Source organism: Cetorhinus maximus, chromosome 10, assembly GCF_964194155.1.
Source record: "Cetorhinus maximus chromosome 10, sCetMax3.hap1.1, whole genome shotgun sequence".
NCBI classification, from domain to species: Eukaryota; Metazoa; Chordata; class Chondrichthyes; order Lamniformes; family Cetorhinidae; genus Cetorhinus; species Cetorhinus maximus.
In genome coordinates, this window is record NC_135888.1 from 61,005,602 (window position 1) to 61,020,387 (window position 14,786).

At 44.4% G+C, this 14,786-nt stretch overlaps 1 protein-coding gene across 1 annotated transcript in view; it reads left to right on the top strand.

Annotated features, from left to right (window-relative positions):
• dock2 (dedicator of cytokinesis 2) overlaps window positions 1–14,786 on the top strand; it is a 634,661-nt gene that overhangs the window by 461,339 nt on the left and 158,536 nt on the right. The window contains exon 30 of the mRNA XM_078550540.1: window positions 4,720–4,798. Within this exon, the coding sequence (XP_078406666.1) occupies window positions 4,720–4,798 (79 nt within the window). The remainder of the gene's footprint in view (window positions 1–4,719; window positions 4,799–14,786) is intronic.

The window sequence follows — 14,786 nt, forward strand, 5'->3', positions numbered from 1 at the left end:
CAACCCAGCCAATTACCGTCCCATCAGTCTACTCTCAATCATCAGTAAAGTAATGGAAGGGATCATCAACAGTGCTATCAAGCGGCACTTGCTTAGCAATAACCTGCTCACTGATGCCCAGTTTGGGTTCCGCCAGGACCACTCAGCTCCTGACCTCATTACAGCCTTTGTTCAAACGTGGACAAAAGATCTGAGCTCCTGAGGTAAGAGTGACTGCCCTTGGCATCAAGGCAGTATTTGACCAAATGTGGCATCAAGGAGCCCTAACAAAACTTGAGTTAATGGGAATCAAGGGGAAAACTCTCCACTGGTTGGAGTCATACCTAGCACAAAGGAAAATGGTTGTGGTTGTTGGAGGTCAGTCATCTCAGCTGCAGGACATCACTGCAGGAGTTCCTCAGGGTTGTGTCCTAGGCCCAACCATTTTCAGCTGCTTCATCAATGACCTTCCTTCTATCATAAGGTCAGGAGTGGGGATGTTTTCTGATGATTGCACAATGTTCAGCAAAATTTATGACTCCTCAGACACTGAAGCAGTCCAGGTCCAAATGTAGCAAGACCTGGACAATATCTAGGCTTGGGCTGACAGGTAACAAGTAACATTCACGCCACACAAGTGTCAGACAAGAACCATTTCCAACAAAAGAGAATCCAACCATCGCCCCTTGATGTTCAATGGCATTACCATCACCGAATCCCCCACTATCAACATCCTGGAGGAAAAAACCCATCTGATTCACTAATATCCTTCAGGGAAGGAAATCTCTCCTTATATGAGACTCCAGACCCACAGCAATGTGGTTGACATTTAAAATTCCCTCTGAACAAGGGCAATTAGGGATGGGCAATAAATGCTGGCCTAGCCAGCGACACCCACATCCCATGATCAGCTAAAAAAAGAAACTGAACTGGAGCAGCCATACAAATACTGTCGCTACAAGAGCGGGTCAGAGGCTGGGAATCCTGTGGCGAGTAACTCACCTCCTGACTCCCCAAAGCCTGTCCACCATCTACAAGGCACAAGTCAGGAGTGTGATGGAATACTCTCCACTTGCCTGGATGAGTGCAGCTCCTACAACACTGAAGAAGCTGGACACCGTCCAGGACAAAGCAGCCCGCTTGATTGGCACACCATCCACGAACATTCACTCCCTCCACCACCCGAAGTACAGAAGCAGCAGTGTGTACCATCTACAAAATGCACTGCAGGATTTCACCAAGGCTCCATAGCCAGCACCTTCCAAACCCCCAACCACTACCACCTAGAAGGACAAGGGCAGCATATAGATGGGAACACCACCACCTGGAAGTTCCCCCCCCGAAGTCACACACCACCCTGACTTGGAAATATATCGCCATTACTTCACTGTCACTGTGTCAAAACCCTGGAACTCCCTACCTAACAGCACCATGGGTGTACCTACACCACATAGACTGCAGCGGTTCAAGAAGGCACCTCACCACCACCTTCTCAAGGGCAATTAGGGATGGGCAATAAATGCTGGCCCAGATGGTGAAGCCCACATCCCCTGAATGAATAAAAAAAATAGGGGACATAAGGGGCCATAGGGATGAGTGGAAAGGCATGGGTTGGCTTGGAGAGAATGAAGGGCTGTTGGAAGTAGGTGGGGTCATGTGTTTGTCTTAAGTTGGCATAGATTGGTCATGGGGAGTGCGTGGGAGTGAGGGTGAGGGGATGAGGGCTAGAGGGCCTAGAATTGAATAAAACAACTGGAATGAAGCCTTTTAACCAGCCCACCTTGGCTCTTGGCAGCTCTTCTAGCTCCCTCTGAACTGTCTCTGGGGGCAGCGGGCCCGAGTCCAGCACGTACCAACCCCCCCCCCCCCACTCCTCAATCAGAACGAAAACCCCACAATTCAAGGCACTTTTTCCCAATGCGGGTGTGTGAGCCAGAAAGTTTCCCAACTCTGCGCACCCGCCTTGGGAGCAAATATCCAGGCCATAGCCTCTGAATTGTTAGTCCAAGAGCATTACCTCTAGTGTACTGTGATTTTGGCATCCAGTCATATTGCTTGCATTGGCAGCTGGAAAACAACTGATCCGAGGCTGCTTGAAATCACCCCTTAACACACCCTGGGTCACCTTTTCTGGGAACTCACTGACACTTTGTGCTGTGAAGCCCAACATCAGCTCCTTTTCAGGGTGGAGAGAGTGAGCTGAATGCCCTCATGAAAATCAGACAGTTACCAGGAATGAATCCCCTTATAAGACCCAAAATTTCTTGGGTCCTTGATGCAGCTTCCTCCACACAGCTGTTGATGTTTTGGGGTGCACCCAATGAAGGAAGGGACTTGGTTATCCATCTCCAACCATGTTCTTACAGGCTAAAATTGCTCTGGTAATGCTGTTCCGCTTCACCAGTGTCACTGGATCCCCAGGGCATGTATTTCACACAATTTGCTGGCAACATCAAAGAGGTTCTGCAGATTCAATGGAAGCAGCGATCCGGATTAATATTTGGTCTTCCTGGTCTCTGTCCTTTGTGAATCCAGCAAGGAGCTTGGTTTTGCCTACAGCTGCTTAAGATCTGTGAGTTAGTAGCAGGTAGCATGAGAGATCTGCAAATTGCAGTATAAATTGGCCTTTAGTGTTACAATACTAGGAGTTCCTCAGGGTTGTGTCCTAGGCCCAACCATCTTCAGCTGCTTCATCAATGACCTTCCTTCCATCATAAGGTCAGAAATGGGGATGTTCGCTGATGTTGCACAATGTTCAGCACCATTTGCAGCTCCTCAGATGCTGAAGCAGTCCATGTCCAAATGCAGCAAGACCTGGACAATATCCAGGGTTGGGGCTGACAAGTGGCAAGTAACATTCACGACACACACTCCTATTGTCAGGCAATAACTCTCCAACAAGAGAGAATCTAACCATCGCCCCTTGATGTTCAATGGCATAACCATTGCTGAGATCCCCATTATCAATATCCTGGGGATTACCATTGCCCATGGGGAGGTGATGGCGTGGTGGTGTTGTCATTGGTTTGTTAATTGAGAGACCCAGGGTGGAGCTCGGGGGATCCAGTTTCTGGGATTATCAATTATTGTAAAAACCCATCTGATTCACTAATATCCTTTAGGGAAGGAAATCTCTCCTTATATGTGACTCCAGACCCACAGCAATGTGGTTGACATTTAAAATTCCCTCTGAACAAGGGCAATTAGGGATGGGCAATAAATGCTGGCTTAGCCAGCGACACCCACATCCCAGGATTAGCTAAAAAAAAACTGAATTGGACTAGCCATATAAATACTGTGGCTACAAGAGCAGGTCCGAGGCTGGGAATCCTACAGCAAGTAACTCACCTCCTGACTCCCCAAAGTCTGCCCACCATCTACAAGGCACAAGTCAGGAGTGAGATGGAATACTCTCGCTAGCCTGGATGAGTGCAGCTCCAACAACAGTCAAGAAGCCTGACACCATCCAGGACAAAGCAACCCGCTTGATTGGCACTCCTTCCACAAACATTCACTTGGTCCGCTATCGACGAACAGTGGCAGCAGTGTGTACCATCTTTAAGATGTACTGCAGTAACTCACCAAGGCTCCTTAGACAGCATCTTCCAACTCAGGACCGCTACCATCCAGAAGGACAAGGGCAGCAGATACGTAGCAACACCACCACCTGGAACTTCCCCTCCAAGCCACATACCATCCTGACTTGGAAATATATTACCGTTCCTTCACTGTCGCTGGGTCAAAATCCTGGAACTCCTTTCCAAACAGCACTGTGGGTGTACATATACATCACGGATTGCAGTGGTTCAAGAAGGCAGCTCATCACCACCTTCTCAAGGGCTATTCAGGATGGGCAATAGATGTTGGCCTGTAAATGAATTAAAACAATGCTATTGACTTTGAGCCTCCACATTAATTTTAATGGATGAAACATTCTTTATGGCCAGCTCAAACATGTTCTTAGTGCTGGAAGCTAGACTCCTATAAATCGTAAATCACTAATAGGACCTGCTTAACTTCACCTCCTATTCTCTCTTGGGCCTTTTTTGTAAATGCTGATAAAGTATGACGATCATTAGCAAACTCCCTTATAAATTTATATGAATGTCGAGAGCAGGGGGGTTCAGTACCAGACATGTCTCGTCACTCTGAGAAGGCGATTCTTGCAACTGTTTTCTTTTTCTTTGTTTACTTAAGTGCTGAAGTAATTATTTATAATTGGCCCAACACAGTTGACAGCCATCTTAACCAGTCACATGTCAGAGCACTATAACCCAAGAACTGTCAACAAATTTACAGATGGTGTAAACAGACTTGCAATTCTACAGCACCTTTCACACCCTCAGAGAGTTCCAAAGTACTCCACAGCCGTTAAAGTACTTTTGAATCTTACTACAGGGAAAAGTAGCAGCCAACTTATGCCCAGTGAGATCTTAAAAAAAAATGTAATAATGGGCAGATAAAGTTTTAGCAATGTTGTATATATGCTCCCGATGTGTATTGGAAATGCAAAATAGAAATCACCCCCTCTCATTAGATTGAGACCACCCATACTCCTTTCATCTAGGCGTTTAAACTCTGCAGAGAAAGAAGACCTTCATTCTATGTATCTGGGCCAAGTTTTATCCCAGCTTCCAAAGTTTAAAGAGGGCTCTGCTCCAGTGTGCCTCCTCACCCATCCTTTGCAAACAGGCATTTTAATAAATGTGGACTAATTGATGGTTCTGATTTTTTTTAAAGAGTCTTTCTACGAGCGATTAACAAGTTTGCGGAAACCATGAACCAAAAATTCCTGGAGAACATGAACTTCGAGCAACAGGTAGGAGGAGACTGTGGCAGCCAACGTCAGATGCTTCAGTATTAGTATCAGTCTGGTGCCTTAGTAAATTCGGGCCTTACTAAAACATGAACAGTGGCTTGTGGAAATTGAAGGCTGAGATAAAGGAGAAGATTCATTGGGATATCTATAAGCTTAGTCTGAGAGATGAGCTTTAAGGATGGTAGAGGATATGGGATGAAGTTCATTTGTCTGTAAGTCAGTTTTGACAGATGAAGGTGTTTTATTTTTCATTCTTTCGTGGATGTCACTGGCTAGTCCAGCATTTATTTCCAACACTAACTGCCCTTAAGAATATGCTGATGAGCCACCTTCTTGAACTGCTGCAAGTCCATGTGATGTGGATACACCCACAGCGCTTGATAGGAAGGGAGTTCCAGGGTTTTGACCTGGGATGCGTAACTTTATGGCCCCTCCCACTAGCAGGATTTTCCGGTCCCACTGAAGTTAATAGATTTTTGGATGGCTCACCGCATTTTATGAGCCCCCACCCCCCTGCTGTGACAGGGTCATAAAATTTTGCCCCTAGCGCCAGTGAAGGAATGGCTATGTAGTTCCAAGTCTGGGTGGTGTGTGGCTTGGAGGAAAACTTGCAGGTTGTGGTTTTCCCATGTCTCTGCTGCCCTTGTCCTTCTAGAGAACCTGGAGGTGGAAGGTGCTGTTGAAGGAAGCTTGGTGAGTTGCTGCAGCGCACCCTGTAGATGGTACACACTGCTGCCACTGTGTGTCGGTGGAGGAGAGAGCGAATGTTGGAGGTGGTGGATGGGGTGCCAATCAAGTGGGCCGCTTTGTCCTAGATGGTGTCGAGCTTCTTGAGTGCTGTTGGGGCTGCACTCATCCAGGCTAGTGGAGAGTATTCCATCACACTCTTGACTTGTGCCTTGTTGATGGTAAATAGGCTTTAGGGAGTCAGGAAATGAGTTACTTGCCACAGCAGTCCCAGCTTCTGACCTGCTCTTGTAGCCACATTGTTTACCTGATTGGTTTGGTTAAGTTTCTGGTCAATGGTAACGCCTAAGACGTTGATGGTGGGAAATTCAATAATAGTAATGCCATTGAACATCATGGGGAGATTCTTTGATGCCATTTTGTTGGAGAGGGTCATTGCCTGGCATTTGTGCAGTGCAAATATTACTAGTTATTTATCAGCCTAAGCAAAAACGTTAGCCAAGTCTTGAGGCATATGTACATGGACTGTTTCTACATCTGAAGTTCACTAATGTAGAATGACTAGAGAATCTGGGATTATTCTCCTTCGAGGAAAGACGAAGATTTAATATGAGTCTTCAAAATTATGAGGGATTTTGATACAATAAATAAAGCGAAACTGTTTCCAACTGTGGGATGTTCAATAATCCGACATTACATATTTAAAATAATTGGCGAAAGACTCAGAAGGGAAATGAGAATTTCTTTTTTACACAGTCATTTGTTATGATCTGAATGTACTGTCTGAAAGAATTGTAGAAGTGGATTCAATGATAACTCTGATGAAGAGTCATATGGACTCAAAACGTTAACTCTGTCTTTCTCTCCACAGATGCTGTCAGGCCTGCTGAGTTTTTCCAGCATTTTTTGTTTTCATTTGAGATTTCCACAACTGCAGTATTTTGCCTTTAACTTTCGAAAGGGAATTGGATAAATACTAGAAAAGAAAAGAAAAATTACAGGACAATGGGCAAAGAGCAGTGGAGTGTGCCTAATTGAATTAGGCAGACTAATAGAGCTGGCACAGTCACAATGGTCTGAATGACCTTCTTCTGTGCTGTAAGATTCTATTATAATTCAGTGTAGAGCCATTGCATTTCTCAGAGATGTAATGGGAACAAAGCAATATCCAAAGTGAAAATGTCCCATGTGTTCACATTTAAAGAAAGAAGTTGCATTTATAGAACACCTTTTACAGTCTCAGGACATCACAAAGTCAAAGTCTTTACAGTCAAAGATCTACTTTTTTCAAGTTTAGTCATTATTGCGATGTAGGAAACATAGGAGCCAATTTGCTCTCAGCAAGTGACCACAAACAGCAATGAGCTAATGACCAGATCATCTGTTTTTAATGATTTTGGTTGATTTTATTGTCACAAATGTTAGGGGAATTGGATAAATATTAGAAAAGAAGGGAAGGGGAAGCCAGTGTCCAGTGGCGTACCACAGGGTGGGTCCCCTATTATTTGTCATTTATATAAACGACACAGATGACTATGTGGGGGGTAGGATTAACAAGTTTGCGGATGACACAAAGATTGGCCGGGTAGTTAACAGTGAGGTTGAGTGTCTTGGGCTACAGTAAGGTATAGACAGGATGGTCAAATGGGCAGATAAGTGCAGATGGAATTTAACCCTGAAAAGTGTGAGGTAATACACTTTGGAAGGAGTAATTTGACAAGGAAGTGTTCAATGAATGGCATGACACTAGGAAGTTCTGAGGAACAAAGGGACCTTGGCGTGTGTGTCCATAGACCTCTGAAGGCAGAGGGGCATGTTAGTTGGGTGGTGAAAAAGGCATATGGGACACTTGCTTTTATCAATCGAGGCATAGATTACAAAAGTAGGGAGGTCATGCTGGAACTGTATAGAACCTTGGTGAGGCCACAGCTGGAGTACTGTATGCAGTTCTGGTCACCACATTATAGGAAGGATGTGATTGCACTGGAGTGGGTGCAGAGGAAATTCACCAGGATGTTGCCTGGGATGAAACATTTAAGTTATGAAGAGAGGTTAGGTAGACTTGGGTTGTTTTCATTGGAGCAGAGAAGATTGAGGGGTGACCTGATCGAGGTTTATAAGATTATGAGGGGCATGGACAGGGTGGATAGGGAGCAGCTGTTCCCCTTAGCTGAAGGGTCAGTCACATGGGGACATAAGTTCAAGGTGAGGGGCAGGAGGTTTAGGGGGATGTGAGGAAAAACTTTTTTACCCAGAGGTGTGGTGATGGTATGGAATGCACTGCCTGGGAGGTGGTGGAGGCGGGTTGCCTCACATCCTTTAAAAAGTACCTGGATGAGCACTTGGCACGTCATAACATTCAAGGCTATGGGTCAAGTGCTGGCAAATGGGATTAGGTAGGTAGGTCAGGTGTTTCTCATGTGTTGGTGCAGATTTGATGGGCCGAAGGGCCTCTTCTGCTCTGTGATTTTGTGATTCTGTGAACTCTGCTCACCTTTGAACTATATGAGGGGATCTTGCCTGAAGGACGGCCCCTCCAACAGTGAGGTCCTCCCTTAGTGCTGAACTGAAGTGTCTACCTAGATTATGTGCTCAAGACTCTAGCAGGCCTTGAATCTGCAATCTGGCTCTGTGTTACTGCTGACGCTTACACCTATGCTTAAAGCACTCGGAATTTAATAGGATCAACAAAGAGCTGTGTTGGAGGAAAGTAAAAAAAAAACAAATTTATTAGACTTTGTAAATAATTTATTCACAAATATATAAAAATGCTTTAAAAGTATAATGAATCTCCTGATGTAAACAGTCATTTTCTGCCTGTGTGAGGTGGAGGGGGTTGAGGGATGTTCAGCCCATCCAGTTCTGCTTAACAAAAAGGAATTGAGTGTGACAGCGATCGAGAGTCTAGAAGAGGAGCAGAGCCCTTGCCAAGTTTAGTGCACTAAGTCATTGGGGAATTTCCTTGTGGAACTCCCAACATCTTTTAATTCAGCCACTCTAAATAATTAAGCGTGTCGCAGCATATAATTGGATCAGAGCAAATCGTGAGGAGATTGCTTGACATGAAAAATAGCTAGACGTCCAAGTTAATAGACAGCGACAGTGTCAAATACATAAATCAGGAGGAGTGATTTTAGTGATGCTGCACTTGTTTTACTTTTCACAATCTCTGGATTGTAGCAGGGGCTGACTGAAGGAAGTGAGGAGCTCCACAGTTTTGAAATCTTGGGAAAGAGTGAGTTTGAATAAGGAATGCTGTGATAAACCTTGATTGAAAATCAGGTTGAATCCATAGAGGGAGAAAATTGTTTTAACTCTTCACCTCTGGAACAAAATGCAAACAGCACAAAAACCCTATATTTATGGGGAGGGAACAGGCAGGAGGGTTACTGGCTAGAAAACCCAGAGGTATGGGTTTCCTGGAGGCCTTGCCGAATCTAAATTTTACATTCCATTTCAGGGCCAGCAGCCAGCTGAATTAAGAAGCTGTTGGGCAGAAGGCTTTTCAGCTGGGTGGCAGAGCAGAGAGGAGGGAGGGGAAAGATGGTCGGCATCTGAGTACATTGGCAGGAGGAGATGAGGATTGGTTGGGAAATGCCATGTGGGAAAAGAGCTTTCGTCATTTGGATCTGGCAGCTCTCACCTCCTTTCACTTGTCTGGTTTTCCAAACCACAGAAAGCCTGGCATTAAATTTAAAGCACAGCTAAAATTTGAGGCATACAGACTCATGAAAATACTTAATTAATGAACCCACCTCTGGACAGCAGGTTAGTTGGCCACCCACCAACCTTCCTAAACCGGACATAGGTGCATTGGAAATGGGTTGGTGTTGGTTTTCACATTTGGAATTTTTAATCCCCAAATCTGTCATGTCATTATAATGATATAATGCCTTGGGCTTATTTACTGTACAAGACACAAGGCACCAATCTCTCATAAGAGATTGGGTAAACATATTCTGGGTTCATTTATTAAGACTAGGCACATGAGAACAGTAACACCTAAGTATAAAGCATGAAGGCATCAGAGCTCTGCTCAAAGCTAAAGTGAAACTAAGACTGGATCACATGACACCCTTCCCTTCTAGTGATGTCATGCTGCATATTACAACATTTTCATCCCCTCTCCTGCCCACAATGGGAGATTAAATGAGATTAAATGTTGTTGATGGTAATAGAATGAGGACAAGATAGATTGCAACAGATAAGGTAAAGAGGTGATTTTTGACATTTGTTTGATTTGTCAAGTGGATGATAACAAATGGAATCCTGTTTTTCGCCTGATTTTATTTCCTGTTGACTTTAATGGAAGGAGCTAAATGGACAAAGCTGTAATTGGCCACAGTAGACTGGTCTGAGTTGTTAACTGATAAAATCACAGAGGGAGATGTTTGAAGTTATATTTGGTAGAATGAAGACCTGAAGGACAAGAGCATTACATGTGCAATTAAACAATATTGGTCAATAGGAGAAGTGGGAGAGATGGTATAAAACCAAAAGAAAAGAGCTTATACAAATGCAAAGAATAGTGGAGATCCCACAGACTGGGAGAATCTTGTCAGGAAAGTTAAAACCCATGGAATAAATGGGATAGTGGGTGCATGGATACAAAGTTGGCTGAGTATAAAAAGATAAGCGGTAAATAGTTGCTTTTTGGACTTGAGGTAAGTATACAGAGAGGTTCCTTAGGGGTCAGTTTTAGGACCCCTGCTTTACTTGACTTATCTATTTATTACTCTTATCTATTTATTTTGATCTTTGCTTCATCTATACTAATGACCTTGACTTAAGTGTACAGGGTGCACTTTAAAAATTTGCAAATGACACACAACTTGGAAGCATTGGGAACTGTGAGGACGATAGTTATAGCCTTCAAGATGACAAAGGTAGGCCGGTGGAATGAGCAGACACATGGCAGATGGAATTTAATGCAGAGCAGTGTGAAGTTTTGGGAGGAGGAATAAGGAGAAGCAATATAAAATAAAGGATAAAATTCTAAAAGGGCACAAGAGCAGAGGCGCCTGAGGATATATGTTCAAAAATTGTTGAAGGTGGCCGGTCAAGTTGAGAAAGCGGTTAAAAAAACATAAGGGATCATGAACTTTATATAAAGAGGCAGAGAGAACAAAAACAAGGAAGTTATGATGAACCTTTCTGAAAGACTGGCTGAGCCTCAACTGGAATATCCTGTCCATTTCTGGGTACCACGCTTTAAAAATGATGTAAAGTCATTAGGGTGCACAAAAGATTTACGAGAATAGTTCTTGTAATATAAAGGGTTAACAGATGGGGCATAGGTGATGATGTATTGCTGACACCGGTCAGCCATGTGTTAGATTCTCAAAAGAGAGATTGGAATCATGCTCCAGAGCTAAGTGCCTACTCTGTAACTGTTATGAGACAGCAGTTTGTAAAGCTGAGTTATTTAAAATTCCTGTCATGAAGCTATTAATGTATATAATATTATTGGAAAATATATTTCTTTTAAAATAGAGGTTTAGTCTGTGGGTGTGTCTTAATTGGATTAAAGCCAGCTAGTCTGGGTGCCTTGGCATGTACTAGTTTTGACATGTAAGAGAGATAGCGTACATTTGTATTTTTTGAATAGAGCATTCAAGAAGTGGGGTGAAAACTATTACCTAGCTAGCAGATACCAAGCAATAGTTCCTTTCTTTATGCAGTCAGTCCAGTAGCAGACGCTGTTCTCCAAAGGCAGGGTGTGCAGGAATCAATTGCGGACTTTGATTTCATTATTAAAGCATTTGACACCTAATTTAGCCAGAGGCAAACTTTAGTGATGAAATGAGCATGTTTTAGCAAATGCTCATAATGCCTGGAGAATTAATTCCTAACCAACTTATATCGCCTCGCTAGTTCCTGCGGATACAGGGCGCTGAAGGACAAATTAATCTGTGGTTACATAGTTATGGGTGTTCAGGATGAGAAACTCTCTGACTTTCTGCAGACTAAAGATTATCTGACATTAGATCAAGTGGTCCAGTATGCGAGGCAGACCAAACTTAGAGCATTTAATCAGGCTATAATTTGTGATGACTCTGAGGCTTCATATGACATGTAGATTGGGTAGGCCCACGGGCAGCAGCCTCACCCATATGAAAGCTCACCAAACAAACCGAAAGGATGGGAAACTCCACACCTGCAGCTGTTTTGAGATGCTTGGTGTTGTGACACGAAGACTCATCATATACGGCAAGACTGCCCGGCAGGGGGTGCGGAATGCTTCCAGTGTGGCAAAACTGGACATTTCAAGAATTTCTGCAAATCCAGTCATTTTAAACAAATTCGCAAACCAGCAAATATTTACCAAACACATTCCTTCCAAGAAATGGAAAGTCCAGAAAACGACAACTCTACAGAGTTCCTAGGGAAAGTAAACAGTCTTAACCCAGACTACTGCTCAGTAACAGTCCAAGTTCAAGACTTTGATACTACTTTTAAAATGGGCACTGGAGTTTCTGTTAACATGTTAGCAGATAACCTTGACTGGCTTCAGCCAATGACCCTTCATCCATCAGACATGAAGCTACAAGGTCCAGGCAGCATAGACCTTCCCATTAAAAGCAGGGTTATTGCTCCTCTTAGCTATAAGGGATGACAGATCGTTGATTCTCTCAATGTTCTTCACAATCAAAGTATATCTCTATTGAATGGTGATGTTGGCATACTTCTAGGAATCTTAGAAAAACCAGATGATGCTCATCATTTGAACGACTCACTGTCTTACATGCAACAGTCTTCAACCTTCTATTTAGAAGCAGTGAAAATTCAGCCTCCAGAAGCTGAGGAAATTTATACACTCAGCAGTAAGTTCCTTTCTTTCACAGAGACCCCATCCACTAGGCCCAGGGCAGACATGGAAGTTACGAATCTTTCAGTTCTTCATGAAGTAAGGCCAGAGGTGGGAGATACAGAAGGCACTGCAGCAGATGGTGGCCATCCCCATGAGGACCTGCTCGACCTGAATTGGCTCTTCCTAGAAAGTGATGAGGATGAAACACATGCAGCAGCGAATGATCTGTTGGAGGTTGAGATCCTAGAGAATGATTCATCTTTCTAGTTGATAGATGCACCATGTGAAGCCCTTATTGTCTTTTTAGGAGAATCAATTATGATTTTAATGGCTGAGCAGCATTCAGATCTGACTGAATCTACTGATTTATTGCCTGCTTTACCTCCGGTTGTTCATGAAGAGTCTTCCACAGAGAATGCTTTGCCTGAATCCAGGTCAAAGTCCATAAAGGATCACACTGCTAGAGAGCTGGTATCTTCCCAGGGTGAAAGTCAATTGTCAGCAATACTTCTGTCTCAGTTGAAAGTCATCTTCTCTTCAGAGCTGGAGGTCAGCACTGAAGCTACAACAGGATCTTCAGCACTCCTGAAGCTGCAGAATCCTGCACAGTAGCCTTGAGCTCAAGTTGATTGGCTACAGGAAATTTATCTCATTACAGAAGATGAGGATGCCTTGTCTCCATATTCTCAGCAATTCTTCCCATACCCAAAGCGGAGCAAGCTCACACAGAGAGAAGTGTGGCTCTCTTACCACTGCCTACAGAAAGTAGGTGAAATATCATTGGGGAATCACCTCTTCTTGTCCTGATAGTCTTACAGGAAGTTGGTCATTTTTCCTTTGTAATCTAATTGTATTGAAATCTCAGATCTTCAATGCATTCTTAGTCTTTGATACAGCAGTGGATGATACAGCTGTGACAGTGTTCCCTGGAGATAAAGATCATTTCTCTCCTGAAGCTTTTTTACAGAGTCCTTTGGAGCAACAGGTTCCTCCGAGTGTCCTGCGTTCTTCTCTTCTAGTCCCAGAGGATCCAAAGATTGATTCTCTTCAGTCTTTCCTTCTGGATCAGTCTTTCATTTCAAGATCTTCATTGTCCTTGCAGTTCAGACATCCGGAAATCTATACTCTGCTTTCCAGCTATGCTGACAGCAATGATGCTAAAATGTTGTCCTACCAGATGCAGAAGAAAGCTCTCATGTTTCCAAGACTTCTCCCCTAAGAGCAGAGAACACTGAGGGAGATTGAACACCGCCTGCACTGTGACTTGGAGAGGGGAAGAGTAGGAGTTGGAGTTGGCTAGAATCTGTAGTTGTAAAAAAGGGAGTCACAGAAATGTAATGTAAGTAGATAAAAACATAGGCTGGAATTTTCCGGCCCCGTTGGTGTCAGGCCATGGAGGCCTGGGTAAGGGGGGAACAATATGGTGAGAAGGCAAAAAATCGGTTTTACGCCATCGTGAAACCAGTTTGCCTGATCCGTCGTTGATGGGATGCATTTCCTGCCACCAGATGTCAGGAACGTCATTTTAATACATTTGCACCTAATTATAAGACCTAATCACCAGAATCAACCCCCACATCATATTTACCGCCCACGTTGGGGTGACAGAACAGCATGCTTCATGACTGCCTTTAAGAGGCGTGCACCTGGCGATCTGAACTTCGAGGGGAACTTGGAGGTGAGTGCACGTGACCTTGCGCAGCGCTCGTGAGCATCACTTGTCGGGCTTCAAGGAAGAGGCACCATGCATTTGCAGAGAGGCATAGACAAGTCGCATTTTCCCAGATGGCTTTCAATGCAGTGCCAGGGCAAGGGTACCATTGGGGGTCAGAGCGGTGGTGGGGGGGTAATGTGGGGTCAAGGCAGCACTAAAGGAAATGCTCAAGCTCATGGTGGGGTCGGGGGTGGGGTTGGGGGGGTGGGGGATGGGGTGAGGGAAGCAGCCACGCACTTGGAAAAGCTTGTCAAAAGTGAGCATTCTTCTGCACTTGAGACTGTGCAGCTGCAGCTCCATTGACATAATTGGAGTTGGGCCTCTGAAGCTTTTCTGCCCACTCAAACAACACAAAAACATGAAAGAGCCACCAAATGCTCCAGAAAATTTCACCCCTCGGGTGCAGACTGCAAATTATTGTGCATTTTAGAAGGCAGCAGAGCAATTGCCTGACTGAGCAAGTTGTACAATCCCCTTGTGAAAGGTGGCCATGCCACAGTCACTGGTGGAGGCACTCACAGCCCCTTGCAATGTCTTCATTAAGATGTGGGCCAGTCTTCATTGTGGTTCAAACTAACAGTGCAGCCTTGCAGTGCAGGTTAGGAGAATGCCTGCACCTGAGCTGAGTGCATAGCATGTAGTCCAATGGCTAAAGCTGCTGTCAGTTGGAGTGGGACGGAGGTGGGTGGGGTTTTGGGCAGCCAATGGATGCACTACACACAGGCCATCCAAGTGCAGGCCAGCACTCTCCTGCGTGCATGAAGGGGCCTTCAGGC